This window comes from Muntiacus reevesi, chromosome 5 (assembly GCF_963930625.1).
Source record: "Muntiacus reevesi chromosome 5, mMunRee1.1, whole genome shotgun sequence".
Classification (NCBI taxonomy): domain Eukaryota; kingdom Metazoa; phylum Chordata; class Mammalia; order Artiodactyla; family Cervidae; genus Muntiacus; species Muntiacus reevesi.
The window spans coordinates 106,956,154-106,974,874 of NC_089253.1; the positions used below are offsets into that span (position 1 = coordinate 106,956,154).

General features: G+C 38.3%; 1 protein-coding gene across 2 annotated transcripts in view; it reads right to left on the bottom strand.

The window, feature by feature from the left end:
* ACBD6 (acyl-CoA binding domain containing 6) overlaps positions 1-18,721 on the bottom strand; it is a 193,966-nt gene that overhangs the window by 24,407 nt on the left and 150,838 nt on the right. For both annotated transcript variants that reach the window (XM_065936972.1, XM_065936971.1), the window contains exon 7: positions 8,002-8,032. In XM_065936972.1, coding sequence (XP_065793044.1) covers positions 8,002-8,032 — 31 coding nt within the window. The remainder of the gene's footprint in view (positions 1-8,001; positions 8,033-18,721) is intronic.

Genomic DNA, 18,721 nt, shown 5'->3' on the forward strand with positions numbered 1-18,721 from the left:
AAATAAAGGACATGAGGAGAAAGATTGATTTAAAGGACAAGAAGAAAACACACAAATGAATCTTACCCTGGAATGAAGAAGGCACTTGTAGTACCTCTTGGAGAGTCACTGTTGATAGGCATCAATAATGTTTACATTTAGCACACAACCTCCTGCATGTAGAGGTGCCCAACAAACAGCTTTTGAAATTATATGCTCTGTGCTCCCAATTAGATGGTGAGCTACTTGATTGTATGCTTTTCTATATTCTCCTCTTCATCTAACACAGTATTGGGGATTAGTATTTGTTCAAAATTCATTAGTTAATTGACTTCTCTGCCTTTGGCATCTTCGGTGAAGCACAATTCACAAGGCAGAGTCGTCTTTCAGAAACATGTGAGCTGCTCACCGTCTCAAAATGGACAAAGACAAAGAAGATGAGAGGGAGATGAGAAGGAAGGGGTGCTAATGTTTTACCAAATTAATGAGGGGATACTAGTGCCTACAGTGTGCTGCAAAATACAAAAACAGTCGTAAGCTCATCTCGGAAAGGCTTGAGCTAGTCTATAGGGATTAGAATAGCTGCTGGATTTATGGTACCCTGGGAACCTCTATTTGTCAAGTGCCATGGAGGCAGCCCTGACACTGGCACAGGTGAAGATGAATTTTCATTCAGAGCAGTGAGCCTTCTGACTCCATTAATCCTCAGGGTTTTGATGATGAATTTCTTTCTTTTTTTATTTTATTTATTTTCACTCTAATGCCTCCTCCCACTGCCCTGTAACAGCGTGCAAGGAACAGAACAGATGGTGCTTTACGTGGAAGATCGAGGGCTCATGAGGATACAAAGCCTGCCCACTCTGAAATCACATGACTGCACGTGCTAGGAAAAGCCTTGATTTCCCCTGGGAGACACAGATGCAATGATGTTAGTATTCCCAGTGGAGCGGGAGGAGGAGAGGACCAACAGGCCATTTACAAGGAAGACCACACTTACACTAATACACTCCTTAGCAAAGACCATGTTTAATCACAAAATAGCAGGAGGACAGATACCTGAAAGTTCAAAAACACCAAAATAAAACGAAGGCAAATGAAGGTTTAGTATGCCACTATGCAAAATGCATTTTGAACAAACCAGTAAGGACATACAGTAGTAGAACACTGGCCTCTAGTTAACCCGCCATTGGCTCTGACCCAGTTTTAATCGGAAGAAGGCAGGATTTACAACCTGCTTAAGGATGGAGTTTGACAACTGCTATAATCAGAAGAGCTGTCAACACAAGGACAGCTGTCAAGCCAAACTGTAATTCATAAAAAATAATAGCTAAGCCCCCAAGACATCCCTAACATTGTGTGCAATCACTGGATTTAACCATACTTAGAGTGTTATGAAAGTTCTAACAACAGGTTAAGGGTCCTAAAATAAAATCAACAATAGCTATTGAATGTCTATTAAATAAAAAAATTCAATAATATTAAGTGACTAAATGGATAAAATATGCTCAGCAGATTTTATCTGGCTTATAGTAGGTGCTTAATAAATTGTAAGTATTAACAATATTATTACAAGCAAACTCTGTTTTGACAGTCTTAATATTGGGCAAAAGTGTAGTGACCTAGTAAGAAAATCTAAATTAAAAATTAAATCGCACCTTTAAAGTATTAATTTCATGAAATATTCCTGAATTATCAGAATATTTTAGTTTTATATATTTGTAATGCCAAAACCTCTAATACTATTTGAGTGTTTAATTATCTTGATTATAACATATATGGTATTTGTCTTGTTATTTCTACAATAATATGAGAGAAAAAGATCATTTTACTAGATCAATCTTGGGTAGGATTCCTAAATCAAGGAATAATAATTTTTATGATCATCTAAACTCTTAGTGAACAGAAATAGGAATATAAAGGCACATAAATGAATATATATGTGTGTGTTTACTCACAAGTACGGTCTTGAAAAACAGCCTGACCCACTGATCAGGTTGACCAACGAGAAAAGATTTTCATTTATTTCTATAAGAGATTATCTTCCAAAAAATTAAGTGTGCTTTAAAAGGATACTAGGACTATAATTATTTATGGAGTTACGAAAAGAAGACTGGAAGTAGAATTAGAAGACCTGGACAAGTATTTTGGCCCTACCACCTACAACATTGTTACCCTGTCAAGGTCACTACACCTCTCTGGACTTCAGTTTTTTATCTGCAAATGTAGGAAAACAGGGCCTAGCTAAGGCATCTGTTGGAAACATTAAGAGGTTGTATGTATGAAAACGGTAACACTACCATCTTATCTGTCAAGGTTTGAATATGTGTGTGTGTGTGTGTAAGTTTTATTTGAGTATAAAACACATACAAAAGAGTACCAAAATCAAAAACTTTAAGATGAATTTATCCATGTAACTAACTGGCACACAGATCAAGAGTCAGATCATTATTAGAATCTCAGAAGCACTCTCACCCTGTTCAACCATTTCAAATGCTACCTACCCAGTTCCCCAAGGTGACCAACATCCTGTGTGCTAATGCTGGAGATGAGTTCTTCCTGTTTTTGATCTTCATATAAATGGAAGCATACAGTACATACTTCTTTTGTGTCTGGCATCCTGAACTCAGTATGTTTGTGAGATTCATCATTTTACACTCAGTTTTTCTTTGGCAATTCCATTTTGTTCTCTTTCTGCAGTGCCTTTTAGAACTACCTTTCAGTTCACCATAGTTTTTTTTTTTTTTAATTTGTGCCAATTCTGCACTTTAACCTATTCATATTGTAAGATTTCTGTAACTTTTCATTTACTGAAATTCTATTTGATTCTCTTTTGAAATTCCCTTGTTCTTCTTTTGGAGTCTTGTTCTTGTGTTTTTGAATCTTTGATTTTACACAAATTTTTTTCTGATAATTTCTATCCAGTAGTTTTACTTAAATTCCTTAAAGTCTAATCCTGTGGTTTACTGTGTCTGTTGACATTCACTCAAGTGTATTCTGTAAGTTTGGGCTGTGAGCTCATTTTCAGCAGAACTTCTTTCTGTAGGAATTTTGTGCTGTATTAGTTAAGGGAGAGAAGTTTAGCATTTGCTTCTGCCAGGGCCTTTAGGGGTAACCAGCTGAGTGCACTTACTGTGTTAATTTCTCAACATGAGAATTTCTGAAACAATCAATATAAATTTAAACCCCAAACTTGCTTGAGATGGGGCTTTTTTTTTTTCCACCCAGATTCTGGTCTGTGGCAGATAACCTTGTTGTCCTTCCTTACACTAGTAGGTCAACTTTTTCTAAGCTAATTTTTTTTTTTTTCCTACTGGGGATGCACTCCTTAGAGGGTCTTGGTTTATGTGCAGGGTCTCAGTTCCAACTTCCCATTCCTCATGAAAGATCATTTCCAGGGTTTGCTGGCACTGAAATCCAAGCCCACAGTTTCCCCAGACTAGATACAGTGTTGACTCACACACTACCACTATGGTTACCAGGTCCTTATTTATTTAGGGTGGGAGGTGAAGGACACCCAATGTCCAGGGACATTTTCATATATTTATCCAGCAAATAGTTGATGCTCATTAAATATCTGAAAGAATCAATTACAACTAAGAAGTTAAGTGATGTTTACAATACTAATAGAGCCTATATAATATTTAGATTTTAAATCATTTAAATTTACTTTTCAAATAGGTAATATATGTACATGGTTCCAAATATAGAAGTCATTAAAGGGTTTATAGGAAAATACTTCTATTCTGTGCTTGTATGCGAGCTCCGCACTTCCTCCCTTAGGCAATCAACATTCACTTTTGTGTATCTTTCACTTACTAGCAAATATGTACAGATATATTCATGGCAGCACAGTATATATACTGTTCTTCCCTTTACTCCTTTCACTTAACAATATATCTTAGAGATTTTTTTCATATCAGAACAAAAAGAAAATATAGCTTATTTTGAAGCCAGTCAGAAAGACCTTCAGATAATCACATATCAAATTAAATGGACACATTCTCACGTCGGTAAAGGCATTTACCCCTAATGGTTAACTATGGATGACAGAATGACTCATCTACATTCTCAAGGGCATATTTAGTCTGGTGTAACTGTTTCTACAGTTTCTGGATGGAGAAATGAAAGGAAAACACAACACATGCCACAGAGAAGGCATTAAAAAATGTCTACTGAATGAAAGAAGGATTGAGGGGATGGAAATAAGGGCTAATAATCTGCTTTCTTTTAAGGCATGCCACACATTTTGTAAACTTGTGTATGTATAAACTAAAGAGTAGTTTTTTAAAAAAGTTTTTTGTTAATTATTTTGAATTAGAGGACAACTGTTTTACAATATAGTGTTGGTTTCTGCCCTATTTCAACATAAATCAGCTATAGGTATATGTATGTCCCTTCCCACCTGAGCCTCCCTCCCACCTGCCACCCCATCCCACCCCTCTAGGTAGTCACAGAGCATCGGATTTGAGCTCCCTGCATCTGATTCAATCTCTCATTTTAAATTTTTGATCCAATGAAACTTGTTTAAGAAGAGAGAAACTAAAATACATTTTCCACATATGAGGAGTTTAGAAGGACTAGGATATTGTTCCAAGGACAGTTTTGTTTCCAGCTGAGGATTAACAGAGCATTTAATGGCACTTCCCTGTAGCTCAGAGGGTAAAGAATCTGCCTGCAATGCAGAAGAGCTGGGTTCAATCTCTGGGTCAGGAAGATCCTCTGGAGAAGGGAATGGCAATCTATTTCAGTGTTCTTGCCTGGAGAATCCCATGGACAGAGGAGCCTGGCAGGCTACAGTCCATTGGGTTGCAACGAGTTGGACACGACTGAGAGACTAACACTAATGATATGAGCATTTAATAATATGATCAATCTCAGATAAAATTAACACAATATCTTTTTCTTCTTAGATGAAGTGTTTCCTTCCTTCTGCTCCTGATAAGCAGATCTTGCATTCTAAGCAGTTCTGTTTCGCTTCACTAGGAAGCTGAGTGGTCCCTTCACACCTGCACTTTGAGTTGTCAGTCACCATGGTCCCCAGGCCCTAATGCAGTCCTTGAATGGCTCACTGAAAGCTTATGAACCTCAAGTATATTCATAATGGTTTCAATGAAGTCCCACGAATCCACTGACACTGCTTATGCAACACACTTTTAAAAGAATTTTAGTGTGTGGAACTCCCTCCTTCTCAAAGGAGGTTGCATTGGTGGAGTTGTCTTTTTAAGCAGAGCGGTGCACTCTGGACCTTATGGCACATATTTTGAAATAAAAGTCAGTTTGCTTCTTGAAGCCAGGCATCAGGAATAAGGCGCAGCCCCGAATTGAGTGTCTGACTTAATACCTGGTTCAAACAAGTAAGAAGGAAGCTGAGAAAAATTTTTTCCTAGATTGAAAATCAGAGTTCAGAATAGCTAGGATTTGGTGATGTTAGAGGAGCTATATGACAGACTTATATGAACATGTTTGCAGAATGAGAGATGTGAGCACTGTGGAAAGTGGGTGGGGAAGGCATTTGTTTTTCTCTCCTTCCCTTGTAAATTTAGAGATAATGGGTTTGAATTTCTGGCTCTGTTAGGTAAGTTTACTAACTTCTTTGAGTTTTTATTTCCTCATTTATAAATTGGAGAAAACAATAACTATTTCAGAGGGCTGTTTATAGAAAGGAGCCTTGAGATTTCTTGAATACTAGGATGGGCACACCTTCCAAAGGTATTTAGTAACATAAAATGTACATGTATGGATATATGTGTGTGTGTGTGTTGTATATGCAACTTAACTATTTTAAGTACAGAAACAGAAGAATATAATGGCTAATAAAACAAGTTTTGGGCTATTACAAGTAACGCTGCAGTACATGTTCTTAATTATGTTTCATTATACACATGTTGGGGAGTATTTCCAGGGAATATACTAGAAGTGAAATTGCCAGGTTGTAGGGTATGTGTACCGGTAGCTTCAACTTCACTAGATTTTTGTCAAATTCACCTCCAAAGTGATGCAACAGTTGATGTTCCCAATAGCAGTATATGAGAGTTATTGTTCCTCCACATCCCAGTTCTATTCTTTGCATATGTTGTGTGCATGCTATGTGTATGCTAAGTTGCTTTAGTCGTGTTCGACTCTTTGCGACCCCATGGACTGTAGCCCACCAGGCTCCTCTGTCCATGGGATTCTCCAGGCAAGGATACTGGAGTGGGTTGCCATGCCCTCCTCCAGGGGATCTTCCCGACCCAGGGATCGAACCTGCATCTCCTGTGGCTCCTGCATTGCAGGCGGGTTCTTTACTGCTGAGCCACTGGGGAAGCCCTGGTGCGCATATTTACATGTTGCCAATCTGTGTGAACCAGTCAAGTTGCTCAGTCGTGTCTGACTCCTTGCGATCCCATGGATTGTAGCCTACCAGGCTCCTCCATCCATGGAATTTTCTAGGCAAGAGTACTGGAGTAGGTTGCCATTTTCTTCTCCAGGGGATCTTCCCGACCCAGGGATCAAACCCAGAAGTTATATCTAAATGTTTTAATCTGCATCCCCTAATTATTGTTGGGAGACATTTCTCCAAGGGATTCTCATTTTTCTGTACATCGTGTGACCAGAGGTAAAGATAGCCTTTATGCTAGACTATCTTTCAAAAGATGTTAACATAGTGAATGACCTTTGTCAACGGAGGTACTGCTTCCTTCTAGAATAGAAGGCAGGTTTGTTTATTGTCCAGTATAATAAAGACATGTGTTCTCCAGGGTAAAAGTTGGGCAGGTCTGCTGGCAGCTTATTATAAAAGACTGGAGTTCCCTAACTTAGGATTTCTAAGCTATGACACTATGTGTCCAAGATCTGGGGTTTCTCTTTGTAGCTCCCATGGGATTCAAGGGGAAATGACACAAACATGAACCTCATGCTGCTTACTGTGCTGTGAACAATAGTATTTTTGTCTCTGATCCATGAGTTTTGTGTCTTTTGCCAGCATCCATAAAACTGCATCAGGCTAACTGGTAAGAGTTCAAGTTGTGTATAATCTCAGACTATTCACAGTTCTTGGAAGTTATTGGTGAGGGTGAGTATCTCGTTTATTGGTTATTTGGTTCTTCTCATTTGTGAGCTATCTGTTTTTTGGAGTCTATTTTTTCCATTTGATTGTTTCTCATTGACTGGGAGATGTTCTTGATATATTCTAGTTTAAATATTGATGGCTGTCTTTTATTCAAACTGTGTGTGTGTTTGTGTGCACGTGCACGCTCAGTCACATTCAACTCTTTGAGACCCTACGGACTGTAGCCCGCCATGCTCCTCTGTTCATGAGATTCTCCAGGCAAGAATACTGGAGTGGGTTCCCATTCCCTCCTCTAGAGGATTTTCCCGACCCAGGGATCAAACCCACATTTCCTGCATTGCAGGAGGATTCTTTACCCACTGACCCACCTGGGAAGCCCTTATTCAACCATGTTCATATCCAAATAAAATAAAAGTAACAACACTTTTTCTAGTACGTCACAGTTTTCAAAGTACTTTATTATCTCTTACCTCACTGAAATTACCCAGTAGCCCCTTAAGAGCCATATTACTTCCATTTTACAGATTATCCTCTATTTTACAGATTAAGTGAAAATTACTTCACAAGGCTAATCAGTTAATAGAAGAAATAAATTAAAAAATCAAGTCTATTTTTCTTCACTTCAATCACATCAAGAAAGTATTTCTTACAGGAGAGATTCTAGCTCCTAAGTGACAATGATTATAATCTTAGTTGTCACTGATAATAACAGGAATGAAATAATGAAGTTTCAAAAGGGGATTGGAGGAACCTTCATTTCTGTTGACTGTGTAGAAATGCTCAATTCACTATGAATGTGTCCATAAGAATTTTAACATACAATCAACTTTAGAGGTTATTAGTCTGTTTTTTAAACATAAAGTTATTGTAGCTCTGCTAGTGGCTGGCATTTTTCCAAGCACTATGTAGGGTTGGACAAAGCTGAGATAAGAAAACAGTCAAATACAATTAGTAATAATTTAAAAACATCTTACCATAATGTAGAGCTGTTTGACCTTCATTGTCCTATAAAAGAAACAAAGAATCTAAGTTATTGCAAAAGTATGAAAGTATATAAGCTATAGTAAATATCTGATATACCAGAGTTCCACAGGTTCACCGGCTACAGGAAAAGAAGCCAGTTCTTTGAGCCTCACAGTAACCTCTGACCAAACCCCCCATCTCAGAGAAAAGGAGAAGGTTGAACGGTAACTTGTGCACTGCAGCAGCCACAGAGTGACAGGATGACTAGATCTGCAGATATTAAACCAAAGGGAATCCTTTAAAATGTGACAGTTTGATTACCCAATTAGTGGCAGAAAAACGGCCATTTATCACGGCCAATATTATAATGTTTTTTTTTTAAAGTACATTCCCAAAAATCTATCCAAGAAGTCTATGATTTATAGTTAAGAATTAGTAGCTTTTTAACCCATTTTCAAAGATTCAGATTCCAGGCTTATAACATAAAGTTTCCTAATCATATCAAATATCATAATGTGATTTCAAGGCACACAAAGTCTCTACAAGTTGTTAAGTCAAAAATTCCCACACACACTCAGGAAAATCCAACTGTTCAGTTAAATTTTTATTCCTTTAAGATAAAAATATTTTAACTATATAAACTAAATATTGATGAGTACTTTTTCATGATGCTATTTCTTTTTAATTCAATTTTTATTTTACATTGGCGTACAGTTGATTTACAATGTTAGTTTCAGCTGTACAGCAAAGTGATTCAGTTACGCATATGTCTATTTTTCAGATCCTTTTCCCATAGGTTATTATAGAACATTGAGCAGTTCTCTGTACATACAATAGGTCCTTGTTGGTTATCTGTTTTATATATAGTAGGATGTATATGTTAATCCCCAAACTCCTACTTGATCCCTCCTCCAATCTCTTCTCTTTGGTAACCACTGTTTGTTTTCAAAGTCTGAGTCTGTTCTGTTTCATAAATAAATTCATTTGTATAAGTTTTCTAGATTCCACATATAAGTGGTATCATATGATTTTTGTCTCTATCTGACTTCATCCAGCATGATAATGTCTAGGTCCATCCATGCTGCTGCAAATGGCGTTTATTTCATTTTTTTTTTATGTCTCAGTAATATTCCACTGTACATATATATCACATCTTCTTTATCCATTCCTCTGTCAATGGACATTTAATTTGCTTCCGTGTCTTAGCTATTGTGAGTAGTGCTGCAATGAACATTGGGGTGCATGTATCTTTTTGAATTGTGGTTTTCTCTGGATATATGGTCAGGAGTGGAATTGCTAGATCATATGGTTGCTCCCTTTTTAGTATTGAAAGGAACCTCCATGCTCTTCTCTATATTGTGTTCAGTTATGTCTGACTTAGGGACCCCATGGTTATAGCCTGCCAGGCTCCTCTGTCCACCACTTCCTACTCCAGGGGATCTTCTTGACACAGGGATTGAACCCATGTCTCTTGTGTTTCCTGCATTGGCAGGCAGCCTCTCTACCACCAGGGCCACCTAGGAAGCTCCGTTCTCCAAATAGTAGTTGTATCAATGTACATTCTCACCAACAGTGTAAGAATGTTGTCTTTTCCTCTGCATCCTCTCCAGGATTTATTATTTGTAGATTTTTTGATGGTGGCCATTCTGACCGGTGGGCTTCGCAGGTGGCTCAGTGCTAAAGAATCAGCCTGCCAATTCAGGAGACGCAGGAGACACAGGTTCAATCCCTGGTTAGGAAGATCCCTTGGAGGAGGAAATGGCAACTCACTCCAGTATTCCTGCTTGGAGAATCCTATGAATAGACGAGTCTCGTGGGTTACAATCCATAGAGTCAAAGAGCTGGACATAACTGAGCACACACATGCATTCTGACCTGTATGAGGTGATACCTCTCTAGTTTTTATTTTCTCTACTAATTGGCAACGTTCAGTATTTTTTCATGTGATTTTAGCCATCCATAGCTCTTTCTTAGAGAAATGTCTATTTAGATCATTTGCCCATTTTTTGATTGGTTGTTTTTGGTTTTGTTTTTGATACTGAGTTGCATGAACTGCTTGTATATTTTGGAGATTGATCCTTTGTAAGTTGCTTCGTTTGCAAATATTTTCTCCCATCCTGTGGGTTGTCTTTTTTGTTTTCTTTATGGTTTCCTTTGCTGTGCAGAAGTTTTTAATTAGGTTCCATTTGTTTATTTTTGCTTTTTATTTTCATTACTCTGGGAGGTGGACCTATAAAGGTATTGCTGTGATTTATGTCAAAGAGTGTTCCTCCTATGTTTTCTTCTAAGAATTTTATAGTATCCGGTCTTATATTTAGGTCTTTAATCCATTTTGAGTTTATTTTTGTGTATGGTGTAGGTTTAATTGTTTTACATGTAGCTTTCCAGTTTCCCCAGCATCATTTATTGAAGAGAATGTGTTTTTGCTGTTGTATAGTCTTGCCTCCTTTGTCATAGATTGATCATAGGTATGTGGGTTTACTTCTGAACTTTGTATCCTGTCCCATTGATCTATGTTTGTTTTTGTGCCAATATTATACTGTCTTGATGACTGTAGCTTTGTAGTAGAAAGTCAGGGAGCCTGATTCTTCCAGTTCCATTTTCCTTTCTCAGAATTGCTTTGGCTTTTCGGGGCCTTTGTGTTTCCATGCAAATTAAAAAAATTTTGTTCTAAAAATTTTGTGAAATATGCCATTGATAATTTGACAGGGATTGCATTGAATCTGTACATTGCCTTGAGTAGTATAATCATTTTGACTATATTGATTCTTCCAATCCAAGAACATGGTATATCTTTCCATCTGAGCAGTGCTATTTCTTAAGCTGAGAGCACATGATCACATTACATGAGCAACACATAATCAGGATGATATACAGGTAAAAAGTAGGATTTAGATTAATTTGATAGCCATTTAGTATGTGGATGGCCATTCTTGAGCCCCTGGTAATTAAGAATAAATGATTAACCATTATTGTAAATGAGACAGAGTGGTATTATGATTTAAATCAACTACTCTTAGACAAACCATATCTACCTTTCCCATTTCCTAAAAACTGAATATGGGGGTTGGTTCCCAGAAGGTTTTGGGTGTGGTTCTATTTAATCTCCTAAGAAGAAAGGCAAAAAGCTGCCACAGAGAGCTTATTTTCTGGTTCAGATGGGTAGTTAGAAAAAAGTAATTCCTTAACACCTAGAGAAGTTCAGCAGGGATAACAGCTGATGGGTAGAAGACAACTTTGAGGCAATATAGTTTGATTAAACTGTTTTCTTGCCAGAAATTGGAGTTCTCACTGGATTTGGCGGTAACATGTGGGTGGATAGGTTGGAGGAGATATGAAAGATGTAATTTTGAGGAACCTTGTGAGTAGGGTAGATTCAGCTGAGGTGCAGCACTGCTTATGTTTGGGATGCTCATTATATATCATAAGGATAATAATAAACTCTAAGGGGAGTAAAAGATGGACAGCAGCACCATGAAGTCAGAAGAATAAGAGATTATTTTTGCCTACTTCTTTCTTGTATTTATCAATACCCTACTTTGCTCCTAGTTCCTTTCTTGTATTTATCAATACCCTCTTTGCTCCTAGCTCCTTTCTTGTATTTATCAATACCCTACTTTGCTCCTAGTTCCTCTTTGCCTTGCCCTGCCCTTGAGATTAATGACAGGTAGGGGAAGAGAGCTGAGGCAGCTACAGTAAACAAGATCCAAGAGATGATAATGAGGGGTGGCATGACAGTGTGAAGTTGTGTTCCTGAGTATCTGGATTCACCTGGCTACAGCCAAGGGCAATTTTGTAAGAACTGCATTGCCCACTATGGCTTTAAACTTGTATCTGCTTTGCTAGTTTCCGAAGTTAACCAGTAAAAATGTATGTGTGTGTGTTTGTGTACACACACCTGATGGGTTTATACATTCACATTTATGTGCAAACACACCTGATGGTCTTATACATTCACATTTATAGTTTAAATGCTTGCCAACAGAAAACAATTTCAGAAAGGGTTTAATCTATTGAAACTTCCAGACTCTAACCTATGCATCCATCATGCAAGGTTATATGTTCTACAATTATCCATTTTTAAAAAGTGTAACTTTCTTGCTATTTGTGCATTAAGTTCCTTGTTTAGTTACTGTGTTCATATAAATATATATGCAGAGTTCAATTTCATTTTTGTAATTCTTATCTTCACAAGAGAGGTAGAAGTATAATTAACTTCTTTTAATCACTTTTACCAATGAGTACTAAATCTATATCTCCACCTCAATCTCTAACTAATGAATTAATTTAAAATGTTTATTGAGCTCCTATTATGATCCAGGCATTGTTCCAGGTATTGGGAGCACAGAGGTGAGCAAGAGAGAGAAGGTCCCTCATGTTATAACTCTTATGAAGTGGTAGGGGAAGTAACAAGCAAATAAATCTTTTCTGTAATAGACAGTAATAAGTGTCCCCCCCCCCAAAAAAAAAAGCATAATAAAGTATCTAGATGATGTGAGATGCTATTTTAGATCAAAAGAACAAGGAAGGGCTCTCTGAGAGGGTATGTACACACAGAGAATTGGGGAAGATTCTAGGGTGGTCATGCAACCTCCTGAGCGGAGCAGTCATAGCAACCCATTATCCTCCTGGTCTAGAAGTAAGCATGTCACTCAAGCCAAACCAATTAGTCTTCTCTCAGGGTTTTCAAAATAGAGCAAGGAGATGGAAGCATGTGTACAGAGCAAGTCTTTTTCTTCCTGGTCAAAAGAAAGTGGTGTAGTGAATACAGACAGATACAAAAGGGTAAATTTTGTATTATTCCAGTTGTATGAACTACTTAGGAGTAGTAAAATTCAGACAGACAGAAATAGAACAGCGGTTACCAGGGGCTGCAGAGAGAGAGGAGTGAGGAGTTATTGTCTAGTGGATACAGAGTTTCAGCAGGGGAGGCTGCCGTCTATGGGGTCCCACAGAATCTGACAGGACTGAAGCCACTTAGCAGCAGCAGCAGATGAAAACTTTCTGCAGATGGATAGTAGTGACAGTTGCACAATGTGAATGTACTTAATACCACTGACTTTACACTTAAAAATGCTTAGTTAATTGTATCATGTATATCTTAGCACAATTTTTGAAAATTAATTTATTTTAATTGGAGGCTAATTACTTTACAATATTGTAGTGGTTTTTGCCATACAGCGACATGAATCAGCCACAGATGCACATGTGTTCCCCATCTAGAACCTCCCTCTCACCTCCCTCCCCATCCCATCCCCCAGGGTCATCCCAGTGCACCAGCCTTGAGCACCCTGTCTCATGCACTGAATCTGGACCAGCGATCCGCTTCACAAATGATAATATACACGTTTCAACGCTACCCTCTCAAATCATCCCACCCTTGCCTTCTCCCCCAGAGTCCAAAAGACTGTTCTTGACATCTGTGTCTCTTTTGCTGTCTTGCATATAGGGTCATTGTTACCATCTTTCTAAATTCCATATATATGTGTTAGTATACTGTATTGGTGTTTTTCTTTCTGACTTACTTCACTCTGTATAATAGGCTCCAGTTTCATCCACCTCGTTAGAACTGATTCAAATGCATTCTTTTTAATGGCTGAGTAATATTCCATTGTATATATGTACTACAGCTTTCTTATCCATTTGTCTGATGACGGGCATCTAGGTTGCTTCCATGTCCTGGCTATTGTAAACATCTTAGCATAATTTTTTTAAAAAGAAAGTAAAAAGTAAAAGATGTGGATCAAAAACTAAAGTGGCATTGTTCTCCACTTTTTGGAGAAAACTGGTGTGTGGTAGGTGAGAATGAAGTATTCACAAAGAAAATAGCAACGAGAGGTCCAGAAAAAATGAGAGTCTCTGATTCTTATCATTCCAAGCCTGTCCTTGTCCTTCTTGGTTAGGTAAGCCAACAACAAAATACTCTCGAGGCAAAAGTGGTCTTCTTGTCACTTGCAAGTGGAATCCTGAGTAACACAGAACACAAGGTTATTTATGACCCAAGCCTTGGTCATCTTCCTCCCAATTTTGTGACCTCTGATTCCCAGTAAGAATACCTATCTGGACACTCACAGCTATAAATGCATTTCACTCTGCTTGAAATCTGTCCTCCAACCTTACAGGGTCCTGCTCTTTTCTCATGCTTTAATATCCATCTTTGATATATTTGAGCCTTTTAAGCAGAGGTATGGTCCCTGCAGTTCTTTTATTTGAGCTCAGGGAGAGGGGCAGGTGGTGGTACAAGTGATACTTGTGCTGCCTGAGATCCATGTACTGTTGATTACTACCTGTGTGCTTTATAAATTCTGGACTGTGAATTCAATTTAAGTGGGGTTTTATCTGGGAAAAATTCTGTGCTCTGTACCCTGAATTAAGATTCTGCCCCTCTAGAATGATTTTGCTTTTGTTTCTGACAGTCACCAGGGAAATACTATCAGTCTGAGAGCCCTATGTTGAGTTCTTAGCTTGGGGATTTTTGAATACTTACTTAGTGTAAATTGTAAAAGGGCAAACCTATTTCTCATCCCACCTCCCCTCCTGGACTTGGAGTGCAGGCTAAGAAAAATTCTCATGTCAGCTCTTTGTTGGAGGGTAGATTTTTAATGTCTACTTTTCCCTGATGCTGGCTGCTATTTTTTGAGAGATTTCTACCTCATAGGTATTGGGACTGTCAGATCCTTGCTTTCAGGACAGTCAGCTGTTGGTTTAAACCTATGACTTTCTTTTTGAAGCTTTGGGCTTATTAAAAAATTAAGGCTTACTATTTTGTTTCTTAGCTGTGTTTGTTTTGGCCTTTGGAGACCAACTTTACTTTTTTGTAAGCTCTGCTGTGCATTTTTGTTATTCAGTTGCTCAGTCATGTCCAACTCTTTGTGACCCCATGGACTGCAGCATGCCAAGTTTCCCTGTCCTTCACTGTCTCCCGGAGTTTGCGCAAACTCATGTCTATTAAGTCAGTGAAGGGATTTTATTCTCCATTCCTGGGTATTTTGTGGTGGGAGAATTTTCAGATGAGTCTGGAATCCTGTAAGAAAAAGAAATCCCCTCAATTGTTAAGACTCAGTTCATTTTCTTCAAGGGTCCCTCTTCTCTACCACAGCAACATAGCTTACACTGTATGTGCTTATCTAAAACTGTAAACCAAGACAGTAAACTTTTCATATGTAAGTACTATATCTTTCATCTAGTGCCTATCACAGTGTCCTGCATAAAGTGTGCACTCAATAAATGTTCATGAAATGAGAGAATGAATATATTACTGTAACCTTTCCTTATTGGCTTATTCTTTAATCTCTTAACCAACCTTTTTTCTTTTACCTGAACTTAAAAAAAAAAATCCTGACATATTTCCTACGTTGTGGAGCATAAATGCCAGATGCAATTATTCTATAAGAGTCCAAACAATCATGAACTTAGTTCATAGTTAACTCAAGTGAAAAATAACTCTTTCAGTTTGACTTCCAGATGTTTTTTTCTCCTGTGTGTGCAGAGGACGAGTTGGTCTCTACTGAATTTATACAGGTTCTTTCTTTCCCCACATGTATTCTACACTAATTCTTTCTTTATAATTTTTTTATCATTATTTTCATTTTATTAGTAAGTATTTCCTTTAAGGACTAGATTTTCTTGGGGGCACCCTGTCAAATGTAAGAAGTATGTGTGTGTGTATTTAAAATTGTATTTATTTATTGAAGTATAGCTGGTTTACAGTGTTGTGTTAATTTCTGCTGTACACCAAAGTGATTCAGTTTTACATACATATGCATTCTTTTTTTATGTTCTTTTCTATTATGGTTGATCCCAGGAGAATGGATACAGTTCCCTGTGCTATACAGAAGGACCTTGTTGTTTATCCATTCTAAACGTAATAGTGTGAATCTACTAGCCTCGAACTCTGAGTCCATCCCTTTCCTTCCCCATCGGCAGCCACAAGTTTATTCTCTATGTCTGTGAGTCTGTTTTGGCTTCATAGATAGGTTCATTTGTGTCACATTTTAGATTCCACATTTAAGTGATATCATACAGTGTTTGTCTTTCTCTTTCTGACTGATTTCACTTAGCATGATAATCTTCAGTTGCATCAATGTTGCTGCAGATGGCATTATTTTATTTTTATGGCTGAGTAATATTCCATTGTATGTATGTACCACATCTTCTTTATCCATTCCTCTGCTGATGGACATTTAAGTTGTTCTATGTCTTGGCAATTGTGAATGGTTCTGCTGTGAACATAGGGGTACATGTATCTTCCTGAATTATAGTTTTGTCTAGACATACCCAGGAATGGGATTGCTGTATCATATGGTAATTCTATCTTTAGTTTTCTGAGGAACCTCTATACTGTCTTCCACAGTGACTGCACCAACCTACATTCCCATCAACGGTAGTAGAGTTCCTTTTTCTCTACACCCTCTCCAGCATTTGTTATTTGTAGATTTCTTAATGATGGCCGTTCTGAATGGTGTGAGGTGGCACTTCTTCGTAGTACTGATTTGCCTTTCTCTAATAATTAGCAATCTTTTCATGTGCCTGTTGGCCATTTGTATTTCTTCTTTGGAGAAATCTCTGTTAAGGTCTTCTGCCTATTTTTCAATTGAATTGTTTGTTTTTTGTTGTTGAGTTTTAGGAGCTGTTTGTATATTTTGGAAATGAAACCCTTGTTGGTCACATCATTTCCAAATATGTCCTCCCATTCTGTATGCTATCTTTTTGTTTTGCTTATGACTTCCTTTTCTATGCTAAAGTTTGTAGGTTTGACTAGGTCCCATTCATTTATTTTTATTTCTATTGCCTTGCTGCTGCTAAGTCACTTCAGTCGTGTCTGACTCTGTGCAACCCCATAGACGACAGCCCACCAGGCTCCTCTGTCCCTGGGATTCTCCAGGCAAGAATACTGGAGTGGGTTGCCATGTCCTTCTCCAATGCATGCATGCATGTTAAGTCACTTCAGTTGTGTCCGACTCTGTGCAACCCCATAGACGACAGCCCACCAGGCTCCTCTGTCCACAGGATTCTCCAGGCAAGAATACTGGGGTGGGTTGCCATTTCCTCCTCCACTGTTTTCTTGGGGACTGACCTAAGAAAATATTGGTACAATTTATATCAAAATGTTTTGCCTATGATCTCTTAAAGGCATTTCATGGTGTCATGTCTTATGTTTAAGTCTTAAAGCCATTTTGAGTTTATTTTTGTGTATGATGTGAGAATACGTTCTAACCTCATTGATTTACATATGCTGCCCAGCTTTCCCAATACCATTTGCTGAAGAGACTTTGCCCCACTGTATACTCTTGCCTCCCTTGCTGAAGATTAATTGACTGTAGGTGTGTGGGTTTATTTCTGGGTTGTCTGATCTGTTCCATTGATCCATGTCTGTTTTTGTGTCAATAACCATGCTGCTTTGATTACTCTAGCTTTGTAGTGTTGTCTGAAGTTTGGGAGGGTTATGCCTCCTGATTTGTTCTTTTTCTTCAGGATTGCTTTGGCAATGCTGGGTCTTTTATGGTTCCATAAGAATTTTAGGATTATTTGTTTTAGTTCTGTGAAAAATGTCATGGGTACTTTGGTAGTGTTGTGTGCTCACTCATGTCCAACACTTTGAGATGCCATGGACTGTAGCCTACCAGCATCCTCTGTCCATAGAATTTTTCAGGCAAGTACACTGGTGTGGGTTGCCACTTCCTACTCAAGGAGCTCTTTCCAACCCAGGGGTCAAACCTGCATCTCTTGTATTTCCTGCATCAGCAGGTGGATTCTTTACCACTGTGCCACCTGGGAGTAGGGATCTCATTAAATCTGTAGATTGCTTTGGGTAGTATGGCCATTTAAACAATATTAATTAGAAGTATTTTTTTAAAAATTTACTAAGTGAAGTATTGATGAAAATATTAACATTAAGTCATTGGTGATATTGCTGTTTTTTGCACATAAAACTCTGTAGCCAGGTGGTGATATTTTTCTACTGCTAAATGCATTTTATCAAACTGAATCAAGAGCCCCATTTCCAAGTCCAGATCTATCTGTCTGTCTACACACACACACACACACACACACGTTTCAGTCAGTCAGTTCAGTCGATCAGTCGTGTCTGACTGTTTGAGACCCCATGGACTGCAGCATGCCAGGCCTCCCTGTCCATCACCAACTCCCGGAGTTAACTCAAACTCATGTCCACTGAGTTGGTGGTGCCATTCAACCATCTCATCCTCTGTCGTCCCCTTCTCCTCCTGCCTTCAGTCTTTCCCAGCATCAGGGTCTTTTCAAATGAGTCAGTTCTTCATATCAGGTGGCCAAAGTATTGGAGTTTCTGCTTCAGCATCAGTCCTTCCCATGAATATTCAGAACTGATTTCCTTTAGGATGGACTAGTTGGATCTCCTTGTAATCCAAGGGACTCTCAAGAATCTTCTCCAACACCACAGTTCAAAAGCATCAATTCTTCGGCGCTCAGCTTTCTTTATAGTCCAACTCTCACATCCATACAATACTCCTGGAAAAACCACAGGCTTGACTATACAGACTTTGTTGGCAAAATAATGTCTCTGCTTTTTAATATGCTGTCTAGGTTGGTCATAACGCTCCTTCCAAGGAGTAAGCAACTTTTATTTTCATGGCTGCAGTCATCATCTGCAGTTTTTGTAGCTCCCCCAAAAATGAAGTCTGTCACTGTTTGCATTGTTTCCCCAACTATTTGCCATGAAGCAATGGGACCAAATGCCATGATCTTAGTTTT